The sequence below is a fragment of the Rhineura floridana genome, chromosome 3, assembly GCF_030035675.1.
Source record: "Rhineura floridana isolate rRhiFlo1 chromosome 3, rRhiFlo1.hap2, whole genome shotgun sequence".
NCBI classification, from domain to species: domain Eukaryota; kingdom Metazoa; phylum Chordata; class Lepidosauria; order Squamata; family Rhineuridae; genus Rhineura; species Rhineura floridana.
This window is the reverse complement of record NC_084482.1, coordinates 206582178-206597085: the sequence shown is the minus strand read 5'-3', so window position 1 is coordinate 206597085 and position 14908 is coordinate 206582178. Positions and strand designations below refer to the sequence as shown.

Genomic DNA, 14908 nt, shown 5'->3' with positions numbered 1-14908 from the left:
TTGCTTCCGACTCCGACTCCACGACTCCGACTCCACAGCCCTGCCAGCAAAGGAACAATTGGGAGCTCTTGATTTTTCCTTTATATCCATGTCGGTACCTGTCCCACACCTGATGTCACATATCAGGTGAGGGACAGATGTGCGTATCTTCTAAGGAAGAGCGTCACCAGCCATATTTGGCCCATGGGCCAGAGGTTCCCCACCCCGATATAAAATAAGACCCTAATTCCAGTAAATGCTTTTGCCGTACAGTAGACATTTGCAGCTTCCTGGATGTGAGGTATGCTTGGCCAGAAACTCTTTCCATCTTCCATGCTAGGGATGGATTTCGTACGGGTGGAGACTCTTCCAGATGTGGTTCTAATGTTGTTCTACTGGAACACAGTGGTTTGGAAATGGGTGGGGGCCAGGGATATAAGACATCACAACTGTGATACGAGTGACTTAGCAGAGACAGTTGGGGGAAAGCATTGAAGGAATAAACCTGGAAGCCTAGGTTGTAAGGAGTGACCAAAACCAAAGGAAACATTTCCAAGGGATTGGTTGTAGGGGAGGTTAAAGAACTAGGAATATTTATTGAGATGGGGAAGTAGCATTGTGAACTTTTTAACCTGTGAGATGTCCCTAAACTGAGATCTGGGCTGGGTTATACTTAGTACTCTCAGGGTAGCAACTGGTTCTGAGAGGTCTTCTTAGAAAGAGGGCTAATCACAGATTCATTTAAATCATTTCTTTCTTGTGTGGGTTTTTAGATGTAAAGTAAGATGTCCACTCTGACTGAAGCTCTTTCCACATTCCATACATTTAAATGGTTTCTCCCCTGTATGGGTTCTTTGATGTAAGGTAAGGTTTCCACTATAACTGAAGCCCTTTCCACACTCCACACATTTATGTGGCTTCTCCCCTGTGTGGGTTTTTTGATGTGATGTAAGGTTTCCTCTTTGACTGAAGGTCTTTCCACACTCCACACATTTGAATGGTTTCACCCCTGTGTGGGTTCTTTGATGTGAAGTAAGGTTTCCTTTAACACTAAAACTCTTTCCACATTCCACACATTTAAATGGCTTCACCCCTGTGTGGATTCTTTGATGTGAAGTAAGGCTTCCTGTCTGACGAAAACTTTTTCCACACTTCAGACATTTAAATGGCTTCACTCCTGTGTGGGTTCTTTGATGTTTAGTAAGGCTTCCACTACAACTAAAATACTTTTCACACTCCACACATTTAAAGGGCTTCTCCCCTTTGTGGATTTTTTCATGTGAAGTAAGGTTTCCCCTAATACTGAACCTCTTTCCACACTGCACACATTTAAATGGCTTCTCACCTGTGTGAGTTCTTTGATGCTTAGTAAGGCTGTCACTGACACTGAAGCTATTTCCACACTCCAAGCATGTATAAGGTCTGTCCCCTGTGTGGGTTCTTAGATGTAAAGTAAGATGTCCACTCTGGCTGAACCTTTTTCTGCACTCCATGCATTTATATGGTTTCTCCCCTGTATGGGTTCTTTGATGTGAAGTAAGGCTTCCTCTCTGACTGAACCTCTTTCCACACTTCATACATTCATATGGTTTCATACCTGTGTGGGTTCTTTGGTGAATAATAAGTTTTCCACTTTGACTGAAGCTCTTTCCACACTCCATGCATTTATATGGTTTCTCCCCCGTATGGGACCTTTGATGTAAAGTAAGGCTTCCACTACAACTGAAGCTCTTTCCACACTCCACACATTTATATGGTTTCTCCCCTGTATGGGTTCTTTGATGTAAAGTAAGGCTTCCACTACGACTGAAATTCTTTCCACACTCTACACATTGATATGGCTTCACCCCTGTGTGGGTTCTTAGATGTAAATTAAGGCTTCCGCTAGAGCTGAAGCTCTTTCCACACTCCACACATTGATATGGCTTCACCCCTGTGTGGGTTCTTAGATGTAAATTAAGACTTCCGCTACAGCTGAAGCTCTTTCCACACTCCACACATTTATATAGCTTCACCCCTGTATGAGTTCTTTGATGTGAAATAAGGTGTCCATGTTGACTAAAGCTCTTTCCACACTCCAAGCATTTATATGGTTTCTCTCCTGTGTGGGTTCTTAGATGTACAGTAAGGCCTCCTCTTTGACTGAAACCTTTTCCACACTCCACACATTTGTATGGCCTTACTCCTGTGTGGGTTCTTAGATGTAAATTAAGATTTCCTCTTTGACTGAAACTCCTTCTGCATTCCACACATTCATATGGCTTCACACCTGTGTGGGTTCGTTGGTGCTGAGTAAGTTTTCCATTATCAGTGAAGGTCTTTCCACATTCAATACATTCATATGGTTTCTCCCCTGTGTGGGTTCTCAGATGTAAAACAAGGGTTCCTCTTTGAGTGAAGCTCTTTCCACACTCCACACATTCATATGGCTTCTCCCCTGTGTGAGTTCTTAGATGTACATTAAGACTTTTGCTACAACTGAAGCTCTTTCCACACTCCACACATTCATATGACTTCATCTCTTTGTGGGTTCTTAGATGTAAATTAAGACTTCCTCTTTGACTGAAACTCTTTCCACACTTTACACATTTAAATGGCTTCACCCATGCATGTATTTTGCAACCAGGAGTTCATGCATATCAGCATCCTGAGGAGATGATTTCTTCTCCAAATTTCCCTTGTGCCCTTTTGGACCCCTTTGATTTTCAATCATCTCTCTTCCCACTTTATGCTTGTTTTTCCCCTGATGCCAGTGCAGAATTCTCATTGTGAATAAAACAAGTTCATCCTCATTGTTCTGCCTACCATCTACTGGGGGAAAAAAGAAAAGAAAATGGAAATCCCATCAGGAGTTCTCTTCTGTTCTTTTGCAATCTTCTTGCGAGTAGAGATTTCTTCTCTCATTCTTAGTCTGGTTTCCCTCATGCCTTTTCAGTTCTCTTGATTTCCAAATATTTCTTTCACCATGTTATACTTGCTTGTTTCCAATGACAATTCAGATGGCTCCCAATAATCCTCATTGTCTGGCCCATCCACTGCATGGGGGAAAAAAACATCGAAACCAAAAATGAAGGATCACATCAGGGAATCAAGCCCAATTAGCAGCTTTTCTTCATTCCTCACTCCATTAACACTGCAGAGGTTTCCTTTGCTGTTCTGTACTGTAAGAGGAATGCCTCACCAGTTAAGGTCTAGTAAGATGTATTTTTCAACTGCAACCTGTAGCTACCCTATTATATGCAGGTATTTATTTATCATGCATATTTGTTTGTCACCTCAAAGTATATGTAAAATAAAAAAGCCATTTATAAGATAATATACAGTTCCTGCTCTTTCCAAGTGAATGAGTTCCAAAGAAGTGGCCCAACCAGGCCAAAGTCCCTCAATTAGATTTGCTTTTTTTCCCCTTCACATCATAAAAAACCCCAAAGTCAATCTACGGCACCTCAAAGCTCCCAGAGAAAGAATGCAGCCCCTAATGTGTCCAGAAGGCTGATGCAATTGGGTCAGATACACAATGGGGAGGGTCTCTTTTAAACAGAAGAAGCCTAAAAGGGCTTCATAACTACACCAATTTTTTAAAAAACAAAACCTTAGGCATCTCCTTTAGTGTAAAAGGCTGTACAACTGATCCTCCATGGCGCAGAGTGGTAAGCGGCGGTAACGCAGCCAAAAGCTCTGCTCACGGCCGGAGTTCGATTCCAACAGAAGGAGGAAGTCGAATCTCCGGTAAAAGGGGTCGAGGTCCACTCAGCCTTCCATCCATCCGTGGTCGGTAAAATGAGTACCCGGCATATGCTGGGGGGTAAAGAAAGACCGGGGACGGAACTGGCAATCCCACCCCATATATACGGTCTGCCTAGTAAACGTCGCAAGACGTCACCCTAAGAGTCGGAAACGACTTGCACTACAAATGCGGGGACACCTTTACCTTTTTACTGTCAACCAAATTCCATAATAAAACATGAGAACTGCCACAGAGAACATAAGAAGAGCCCGACTGCTACATCAGGCCAATGTAGTCTGCACTCCTTAGGAAGCTTTCCCTGGATCCAGAATGCTTAAAACAACAAATGATGGGTTGCTAATGTCCCCTTATTGGGCAAGGTTCTTGAGCAGGTGGTCCCTAGCCTCTTCCAGGCTCTCTTGGATGAGACAGATTTTCTAGATCCACTTCAATCAGGGTTTAGGCCTGGTTTTGGCACAGAAACTACCTCGGTCACCCTGCATGATGCCCTTTGTTGGGAGAGAGACAGGGAAGTGCAACCCCAATGATTCTCCTTGACTTCTCAGCGGCTTTAGATACCATTGACCATAACATTATTCTGGACAGGCTGTCCAACTTGGGAGTGGGTGGTACCACTTGGTTGTGGCTCCAGTCCCACTTGGACGGTCGTCTCCAGAGTGTGGTGCTTGGGGGACGCTGTTCCACCCATGGACGTAGCGTGGGGTTCTGCACGGGTCAGTTTTGTCTCCCATGCTGTTTAACATCTACATGAAATGGCTGAGTGGGGTCATTCAGGGACTCGGAGTGCATTGTCATCAATATGCAGGTGATATGCCACTCTGTTTCTTCTTTACATCGGCAGGTGTGGCAGCAGATGTGCTAGACTGGTGTCTGGCCTCAGTGATGGACTGGATGAGAGACAATAAAGTGAAGCTCAATCCAGGTAAGACTGAGGGACTGTTAGTGAGTGGTTCCATTGACTGGATAGGTGGGCTTCAACCTCTTCTGGATGGGATGGCAATCCCCATAAAGGAGCAGGAGTGCAGTTTGGGCATACTACTGAATCCATTACTGTCAGTAGAGGCATAAATGGCCTCGGTGGTGCAAACTGCCTTCCATCAGCATTGGTTGGTGGCGCAGCTGTGACGCTATCTGGTCACAGATAGCCTAGCTTCTGTTGTCCATGCTCTGGTAACTTCTAGGTTAATTTATTGCAATGTGTTATACATGGGGCTGCCTTTGAAGACAGTTCAGAAACAACAGCAGGTGCAAAATTCTGCAGCCATATTGTTGACTGGAGGTTCAGAGGCTGGAGTTGATCATATAACACTGATCTTGGCCCAACTGCAGCGGCTGCCAATGACTTTCTGGGCTTAGTTCAAAGCGCTGGTTTTGCCCAATAAAGCATTGTGCAGCTCAGGATGCCAATACTTTAGGGACTGCCTCTCCCCAAATGAACCTACATGGCCTCTACATTCATCACCTGAGGACTTTTTGTGTGTGCGCCCTCCGAGGGAGGGAAGGGAGGGTGGCAACATGAGACCAGAACTTTTCAGTGGTGGCTTCCTGACTGTGGAAGGCTTTCCCCAGAGAGCTGTGCCTAATGCCATCATTATCAATCTTTAGGTACCAGATGACCTTTTTATTCACCCAGGCATTTTCCTCTTAACTGGAGTTCATATTTTAGCTGGTTACAGTAGGATATGTCCCTTTTACATTATTGTAAGATGAGCAGTTTAAATTAATAACGTCCTTTCATTATTATTATTTATTAAATCCGTGAGTCGCTTTTCTTCACAAGGTGAATGCAAAGTGACCGACAGTCAGTAAAAGATTAAAACAAATCTAAAAATTAAAACAAATAAAAAAGTTTAAAAAACAAATACATAAAGGTCAATGCAATGAGAATGCCTACCCCTTATAAGAGGCTATAGCATCAAAGTCCTCCCAAAGCCCACCAAAATTAGGAACTGAATGCTAGTTACAAGAAATGTTTTTGCCTGGTGCCTAAAAATAAATAATGATGGCACCAAGTGTGCCTCCCTGGTTAGAGCATCCCATAAGCGGGGAGCCACAACTAAGAAGGCCTGTCCTTGTGACACCACTTTCTGCACCTCCCTTGGAGAGGGTACACAAAGGAGAGCCTCCAATGAAAAATACCAGGCCTGGGTTGGTTCACGTGGGGAGAGGCGGTCCTTGAGGTATTGGGGTCCAGAGTCATATAAGGCTTTACAGGTCAAAAGCAGCACTTTGAATTGAGCCCAGAAACGAATTAGTAGCCAGTGCAGTTATAACAGAATTGGTGTTATGTACTCAGACCATCTTACCCCAATGAGCAATCTGGCTTCTGAATTCTACACCGGCTGCCATTTCCAAACTGTCTTCAAAGGCAGCCCCACGTATAACACTTTGCAATAATCTTACCTAGATGTTACCAGAGCGTAGACAACAGAAGTCAGGCTATTCCTATTCCTATAAACTGGGCCACCAGCCAAAGCTGATGGAAGGCACTCCTCGCCACCAAAGCCACTTGAGCCTCAAGGGAAAGTAATGGATCCAGAAGTACCCCCAAGTTATGCACCTGCTCCTTCAGAGGGAGTGTAGCCCTTTCAGGAGCAGGCCACATCCCCTCCATCGTGTCTAGGGAACCACCTACTAACAATGCCTCAGTCTTATCGAGTCCATTAAGAACATAAGAACATAAGAAGAGCCTGCTGGATCAGGCCAGTGGCCCATCTAGTCCAGCATCCTGTTCTCACAGTGGCCAACCAGGTGCCTGGGGGAAGCCCGCAAGCAGGACCCGAGTGCAAGAACACTCTCCCCTCCTGAGGCTTCCGGCAACTGGTTTTCAGAAGCATGCTGCCTCTGACTAGGGTGGCAGAGCACAGCCATCACGGCTAGTAGCCATTGATAGCCCTGTCCTCCATGAATTTGTCTAATCTTCTTTTAAAGCCGTCCAAGCTGGTGGCCATTACTGCATCTTGTGGGAGCAAATTCCATAGTTTAACTATGCGCTCAGTAAAGAAGTACTTCCTTTTGTCTGTCCTGAATCTTCCAACATTCAGCTTCTTTGAATGTCCACGAGTTCTAGTATTATGAGAGAGGGAGAAGAACTTTTCTCTATCCACTTTCTCAATGCCATGCATAATTTTATACACTTCTATCATGTCTCCTCTGACCCGCCTTTTCTCTAAACTAAAAAGCCCCAAATGCTGCAACCTTGCCTCGTAAGGGAGTCGCTCCATCCCCTTGATCATTCTGGTTGCCCTCTTCTGAACCTTTTCCAACTCTATAATATCCTTTTTGAGATGAGGCGACCAGAACTGTACACAGTATTCCAAATGCGGCCGCACCATAGATTTATACAACGGCATTATGATATCGGCTGTTTTATTTTCAATACCTTTCCTAATTATCGCTAGCATGGAATTTGCCTTTTTCACACCTGCCGCACACTGGGTCGACATTTTCATCGTGCTGTCCACTACAACCCCAAGGTCTCTCTCCTGGTCGGTCACCGCCAGTTCAGACCCCATGAGCGTATATGTGAAATTCAGATTTTTTTTACTGAGGCAAGATATCAGTCTAGCACTTCCACTGCCACACCTGGAGATGTACAGGAGAGGGAGAGTTGTGTGTCATCAGCATATTTCTGAAAACTTACTCCAGTTCTCCGGATGACCCCACTCCGAGGTTTCACGTAGATGTCAAATAGAATGGGGGATAAAATCGAACCCTGCACACACTGAAGGCTCCATGGGACCAAACAATACTCCCCAAGCAGCACCCTCTGAGAGCAACCATGCAAGTATGACTGGAACTGCTGCAAAGCAATGCCATACACCCCCAACTTAGCTGCTGCAGAAGGATACCATGGTCAATGGTACTGAAAGCCGCTAAGAAATCAAAGAGGAATAATAGGGACACACTCCCCGTTTCTCTCCTGACATACTTCATCATACCAAGGCAGCTTCTGTGCCAAAACCAGGTCTAAACCCTGACTGAAATGGATCTGGAAATATGGTTTCATCCAAGAGAGCCTGGATCTGGCCTGCAACCATGCACTCCAGAACCTTGCCCAAGAAGGGAACAGTTATTTAGATTTTCCAAATCCAGGGAGCGTTTCTTAAGGAGTGGTCTTACCACTGTCTCTTTTAGGCAGTCGGGGACCACCCCGTCTCACAGGGAGACATGAATCACCTCCCTGGCTCAGCCAGCCACCTGTCTGTTCGTTGCTAGGCTTTAATCAGCCGAGAAGGGCAAGGGTCAAGAGCACAAGTGAGTCCTCAAACCGACAGCACCATTGTGCACATTCTCGAGCCCAACCAACTGAAACTCATCCGAAACAAAGATTAGACAGTGCTCTGGATACCTCCTGAGATTCATCTGCACTAACAGTGGAGTCAAAATCCTGGCAGATGCGAGCAATTTTACCCTCCAAGTGTTTTGCAAACAAGTCGCAGCAAGACACAGTAGTTTTTATCTTTTGATGTATTTTACATTTTGGTATTTAAGATATTTTTAAAATCTTTGTTAGGTTGCTTTAAGACAAAAAAACTTTAGTAAACTAATAATAGCAATAATAATAATAAAGATATAATCTGGGTTATTTCTGGATTAATGCACTGCACGTGCGGCTGCCCTTGAAGGAGCATTATATTAAGGATCACCTAATCTCTTATATCCCTGCCTGATCACTGAGATCTTTGGGAGAGCCTCTGTTGGTGGTCGCCCATGGCTGAGATGCATGGCTCGTAACTAATTATTTATTTATTACATTTATATACCACATTTTCTCCAAGGAGCTCAAAGCGGTGCACATGGTTCTACCCTCTCCATTTTGTCCTTGCAACCCTGTGAGGTAGATTAGGCTGAGAGACAGCAACTGGCCCAAGGTCACCCAGTGAACCTCATGGCTGAGTGAGGATTTGAACCCTGGTCTCCCAGGTCATAGTCCAACACTCTAGAACAGCCTTTCCCAACCAGTGTGCCTCCAGATGTTGTTGGACCACTACTCCCATCAGCCTCAGCCAGCATTGCCAATGGTCAGGAAAGATGGGAATTGTGGTCCAACAACATCTGGAGGCACACTGGTTGAGAAACACTGTTCTAGAACATCAGACCAACATTAGAAGCTGTGCATTCAATGCTGTGGGCCCAAGCCTGTAGAAGTCTCTCTGAACTGAGGTTAAACAGGCACTCTCCCTCTTTAATGAATTTTTATTGTTTTATTCTCTCTGTGCTTTTCTTATGTACACCACTTAGAAATGCTAATGATTAAGCAGTAGATAAATGCCTTAAATAAATAAATAGGATGACTCAGAAACTTGAACTGGTCCAAAATGCCAGAGCCAGATTATTGGGGAAGGGCAATTGCTTAGTGGGGGAGCATCTGCCTTTCATGCAGAAGGTCACAGGTTCAATCCTCCGCATCTCCAGGTAGGGCTTGGAGAGAGTCCTACCTGAAACCCCGGGGAGCTGCTGCCAGTCAGTGTAGACAATACTGAGCTAGATGGACCAAGGGTCTGACTCACCATAAGGCAGCTTCCTACATCCTATGTTCCTATTGGCTGGGGTTCCATTTAGAACTCATATATAACCCCTCTTTTAATACACCTGCATTGGTTCCAGTTCCTTTTTTAAGCCCAGTTTAAGGAGCTCACATTAGTATTTAAAGTCCTACATGGCTTAGGCCCCAAATATCTGAAAGACCGCCTCCTTTCCTACACTCTTTTGTATGTTAAGATCAGCAGAAGATGCCTTCTTGGTAGTTCCACTGATCTCTGAAGCTCAGAGGGTGGTGGCCCAGGGGAGGGCCTACTCTGTGGCAGCCCCTAAATTGCAGACCTCCCTCCCCACAGAGGGGCATCTGGCATCTTCACTACACATTGAAGCCTTTTCCCTCCATTTTAGCAGGATCTTTGATGACAACCCATTTTTGATTCAGAAAGGGGTTTGGTTCAGAGTCCTCTGGGAAAACGAAGGGGAAAAACCCTCATTTTTGCACCACCTTCCCATGTTCTTTCAAGTCCCTTCATTGTGACATCAGGTGATTCGCACACGGGCAGACTTATCCACCTGTCAAATTTGGCCTGCAAGGCCATGCTTGATAAGGATCTGGCCCATGAAGTGAAAATGGTTCCCCACCCATCTTCAAGAGCAGCGGTTGTTGTTGTTGTTATGTGCCTTCAAGTCGATTACGACTTATGGCGACCCTATGAATCAGTGACCTCCAATAGCATCTGTTGTGAACCGCCCTGTTCAGATCTTGTAAGTTCAGGTCTGTGGCATTAATTCAAATACTGAAGATTCAAACCATGAATCTTCAAACCATGTAAAGCCACAGTGGAGAACTTCTAGCTGAATGGTGGAGGAGTGGGGCATGAGGGCATACAGAAATAAGCCACATGTACCAAGATCCAATTCACACTTGTTGCTCTACCAACCATTGGCATGTGGGCCCCCGGAAGACTGCCCAGTCAGAAATGTGGCCTTTGAGTTGAAAAAAGGTCCCCGTACCCCAGCTTTATGCTCTTGAAATTGTGTAAGTCACTTGGAGACTCCTTACATGGTGAGCGATTAATAAACTGGAAATAATAATAATAATTCAAAGTACTGATAATGACAGGCAACACCATCAATAGCTTGGGACCAAAGGCCACCTTCTCTCATGCGGGCCTGGCTAAGTCATGAGACCTTCCAAAGGTGGTCCTTCTCTCAGTCCTACCAAGATCTCAGGTACATTTGGCAGGCATTCATTGTTTGTTTATGTACTTTTTGAGTAGCTTCATGAGACATCCTGAAACCATTTATTCCATATTCCTTTAATTTTCATGTAATCACAGAATAGTAGAGTTGGAAGGGGCCTATAAGGCCATTGAGTCCAACTCCCTGCCTAATGCAGGAATCTAAATTAAAGCATACCTGACAGGTGGCTTTCCAGCTGCTTCTTGAACGCCTCCAGTGTTGGAGAGCCCACCACCTCTCTAGGTTATTGGCTCCAATGTCAAACCACTCTTAACAGTTAGGAAGTTCCTGGCTTCCTGTAACTTGATCCCATTATTCCATGTCCTGCACTCATGAGACGATCGAGAACAGATCCTGGCCCTCTTCTGTGTGACAACCTTTCAAGTACTTGAAGGAAGCTATCATATTTTCCCTAAGTCTTCTCTTCTCAAGACTCAACATGCCCAGTTCTTTCCATCTCTCCTCACAGCTGTTTCCAGTCCCCTGATCATCCTCACTGCCCTCCTCTGAACCTGTTCCAGTTTGTCTGCATCCTTCTTAAAGTGCAATGTCCAGAACTAGATGCAGTACTCAAGACGAGGCCTAATTAGTACCAAATAGAGGGGAATTAGTACTTCATGCAATTTGGAAACTATACTTCTGTTAATGCAGCCTAAAATAGCATTTGCCTTTTTTGCAGCCACACACACTGTTGGATCATATTAAGCTTGTGATCAACAACAATTCCAAGATCTCTCATGTAGTATTGCTGAGACAAGTATCCCCCATCTTATAACTGTGCATTTGGTTTCCTTTTCCTAGGTGTAGAATTTTGCACTTATCCCTGTTAAATTTTATTCTGTTGTTTTCAGCCCAATGCTCCAGCCTATCAAGATCCCTTTGAATTTTTGTTTCTGTCCTCTAGGGTATTAGCTATTGTGATGCCCTTCCCTGGCTCTCCCTGTCAGGTTCCTACCTGCTCGTGGTTACTGCCTGTCTCTAGGCACCACCAGGGACTCCACCAGTCCGGACTGTCCTTTTATATGGTTTCTCTCCCCGCTCTAGCACAGATCTCAACAGATCCCCCTGCTAGGCAGCACCACCAGTCACATCCTATAACCAGTAGTCCCAGAGACTCTGCCTGAGTCTCTCTATCTGGTTACCTCTGTGACTGAGTACTAAAGCTGTCCCAATCCCTTTGATTTACTCAGACTGCTTATAATTCTGGTTTGTTCTGAATACTTGTGGTGTTCTATTCTTCCCTTCACCCGCTACCACCATTTGTCACTCTTCAGCCTTGGTTATTTACCTCACCCTCCCTTCTGGTCTGTGAAACCCCAGCCAAGGATCAGGCCTTTGGTAAACCAAATAAGTATTTTATTATATAACAGAGATAACAAGATTTCTTTAAAAGGCACTTAAGCATATGGTTACATCTATTCCTGAGGTACTGGTCTTAGTATTAATCCGAACTCCACCCTCTCCTCTCAAAACCCACCAAAACAACCCTCTCAAGTCCACCAACGTCCACACCACATCCACCCATATTTACCTGTCATTCTTCCTTTTTATACTGTCAGCCATTTTAAACACTCAGCCAATCATCCAGCATTCTACTGCCCATTCACTCCCCCTCCTCTTTCACTCCACTTACCATGTATCTTCTAAACAAACAGCACTTACCCTATTTACACTAATACAGGATCATCACAGCTATCCCTTCCAATTTTGTATCATCTGCAAATCTGATAAGCATTCCCTGCACCTCCTCATTCAAATCATTAATAAAAATATTGAAGAGCACTGGGCTCAGGACCAAGCCCAGCAGTACCCTGCTCACTACATCCCCCCAGTTTGAGAGCCATTGATAAGCAGTCTTTGAGTAAGATTCTGTAACCAACTGTGGATTCACCTGATAGTTGTTCCATTCAGCCCATATTTAGCTAGCTTGCTAATCATAATATCATGGTATACCTCCTCATCAAGGTCAATAATAAAAATGTGACCTTCTCAGCAATGCCTGTGCACAACCTGTGGAATCCAGTCCCTCAAGAAAGGCCAAAACAGCCTCCTCTCCAGTGTTCTTCTGCTATCATGCAAACACTTGTTTTTATTTAGGCCTGCCCAGGTGACATGACTTTTCTATTTTTGGCAGCTCTTAATCTATTCTAATGTGCCTTTGTTGGAGACTTGAGGAAGGGCCATAACTCAGTTGTAGAGCACCTGCTTTGCATGCAGAAGATTCTAGGTTCAATCCCCGGCCTCTCCAGGTAGGGATGGGAGAGACTCCCGTCTAAGCCCCTGGCAATCTGCTGCCAGTTAGTGTGGACAATATGGAACTAGATGCACCAATAGTCTGACTTGGTATAAGGTAGCTTCCTGTTTTATCTGCTCTGCCTTTTAATTTCATTGTGGTTGACATTGGGGGGAAAAACTTAAATAATGGGTATAGGCAAACCAAATGATTTTTTATGCATTAAAAATGTTCATATATATATTTGATATTAACATTTAATTGCCCCCAACTGTGGAGGAGGCAGGAGCAAAGCCTCCTTGGCATCTGCTCTCTGGAACAGGGAAGGGGAGCCTGTGGCCCTCCCAGAGCGGATGGGCTACCACTGCCCCCCACCCCTAACCATTGCCTGCCTTGAGACTTGAGCTTGCGAAGGGCAGAGATGAGCCTGGTCAGCTTAAAGCTCCCTCCGCTTTCCCTTGCCCAGCAAAAGGGGCCCCTGGCAAGGCTCTTTGGAGGTGAAGGACTCTGAGGCTGTGAAGTCCTCCCCACTCTCTGGCAGACTAAAAGCAGCACCGCTCATCCCCCCCACCCTTCTCAAGCAAGTCTGGCTCCCAGTAGCAATGGGTGGCGTGGAGCCGAGTCGTTCACCTAGGAAGCTGCCTTATACCGAGCGGGACCCTTGTCCCATCCAGCTCAGCGCTGTCCACACGGACAGTCCCTACCTGGAGATGCTGCTGGGGATCGAACCTGGCATGCGAGGCAGAGGCTCTACCACTCGGCTACAGCCCTTCCCCATAAGACCCAGGTGGCTTCCCGACAAGGAGGCTGCAGCTACTCTCCAAATATTTTTACCCCACAAAGCCATATTTGGTTCCTCTTGCGATCCCCATTCCTGGACTCATGACGAACGTGCCGCTGTTTCGAGAGAAGAGAGAGAGCCAGCCCCATTGGATCCTTTCCCCTCTTTGTTTGGGGGACCGCGAGCTCTGCCTCCCCCCGCCACGCAAGGCTGGCCCCTCCGCCTCACGACGTCCCCTGCCCACCCCCAGGGCGTGGGTGGTCCATCGGGGGGCGGGCTTCAAGCCGGTTCCCGCGATGGAAGGCGGGCAGCTCTTTGCGCTCCGCTTGGCACGAATCATCCCCCTACGTATAGCTCCGAGAAGGGAGTTCTGGCGGGCTTCGCCCCCCAACCCTAACCCCGAAAAGCACATTCTGTGTCTTTTACCTCCCCTCTCCTGTCCACGCATCCTGTCCACGCATCAGCCACAACAAAGGATTCTTCCCAGCCGGATTTCCCTTCCTGGGAGGAAGCGACGTTCATTATTGTCTCCCTCCACTTGCCAAAGTTCCAGCCCCTCTGGGAACTGCAGCTCTGTTCTTTTAACCATAGGAGGGCTGAGTTGCAGAAATGCCTTCTCTCTCCCTCTCCTCGTCCCCCAAACCATCCAGCTGCATTCAGAACGGTCTCAGATGGAGGCAGAGTTTGGAAGAATCGGCTGGCAATGACTGACATCGCTTACTATTGACATATAAACGACGCTGAAGTTGGTTCCTAGTTCCCAGTTCCCAGTTCCTTCTTTGTGTGAAACTTCAGTCACTAACAAAGAAGAAAAGTTGACAGCTACAGCAACGTCAAGCCAAATTTAAAGTGTCCCTGAACCCCAAAATAAATAATGGTATGATATATCGCTGTAATCAGGAGACTCTCGCCGTCAAGACCGACAATAAATTTATACAATCAAAATAATCAGGATCCCGATATTATCATAAATACATAATGATGTCATAAAATCATAAATCATAAGTAACTGGGGGTACACACCCCCAAATCTGCTCTGGGCCAGGACAAATCATACACCCCAGGAAAGGGGAGGGTGTCCCCTACAAGATGCCACTGCGTCCCGCCCGGCCCAGAGCCTCTACTGGGCACCAGGCACTCACGAGGGCATCTATGCAAAATCAAACTGGACAAAAACATGCAGAAAAAAATAAGTAACTGGGGGTACACGCCCCAAAATGTGCTCTGGGCCAGGACAAATCATATATTCCAGGAAAGGGGAGGGTGTCCCCTACCAGATGCCACTGCGTCCCGCCCGGCCCAGAGCCTCTACTGGGCACCAGGCACTCACAAGGGCATCTATGCAAAATCAAACTGGACAAAAACATGCAGAAAAAAAAAGTACCTGGGGGTACACACCCCAAAATCTGCTCTGGGCCAGGACAAATCATATACTCCAGGA

At 45.9% G+C, this 14908-nt stretch overlaps 2 protein-coding genes across 2 annotated transcripts in view; both read right to left on the bottom strand.

Moving 5' to 3' along the window:
- The window catches only part of LOC133381302 (gastrula zinc finger protein XlCGF57.1-like), a 33634-nt gene extending 19685 nt beyond the window's left edge, over positions 1 to 13949 (bottom strand). Inside the window, exon 1 of the mRNA XM_061620259.1 lies at positions 13894 to 13949. The gene's annotated coding sequence lies outside the window, so the exon portion shown is untranslated. The remainder of the gene's footprint in view (positions 1 to 13893) is intronic.
- Positions 1 to 13969, bottom strand: part of LOC133381288 (zinc finger protein 585A-like) — a 91405-nt gene extending 77436 nt beyond the window's left edge. Inside the window, exon 1 of the mRNA XM_061620210.1 lies at positions 13894 to 13969. Coding sequence (XP_061476194.1) covers positions 13894 to 13915 — 22 coding nt within the window. The 5' untranslated portion in view covers positions 13916 to 13969. The remainder of the gene's footprint in view (positions 1 to 13893) is intronic.
- Between the last annotated feature and the right edge of the window lie 939 nt (positions 13970 to 14908).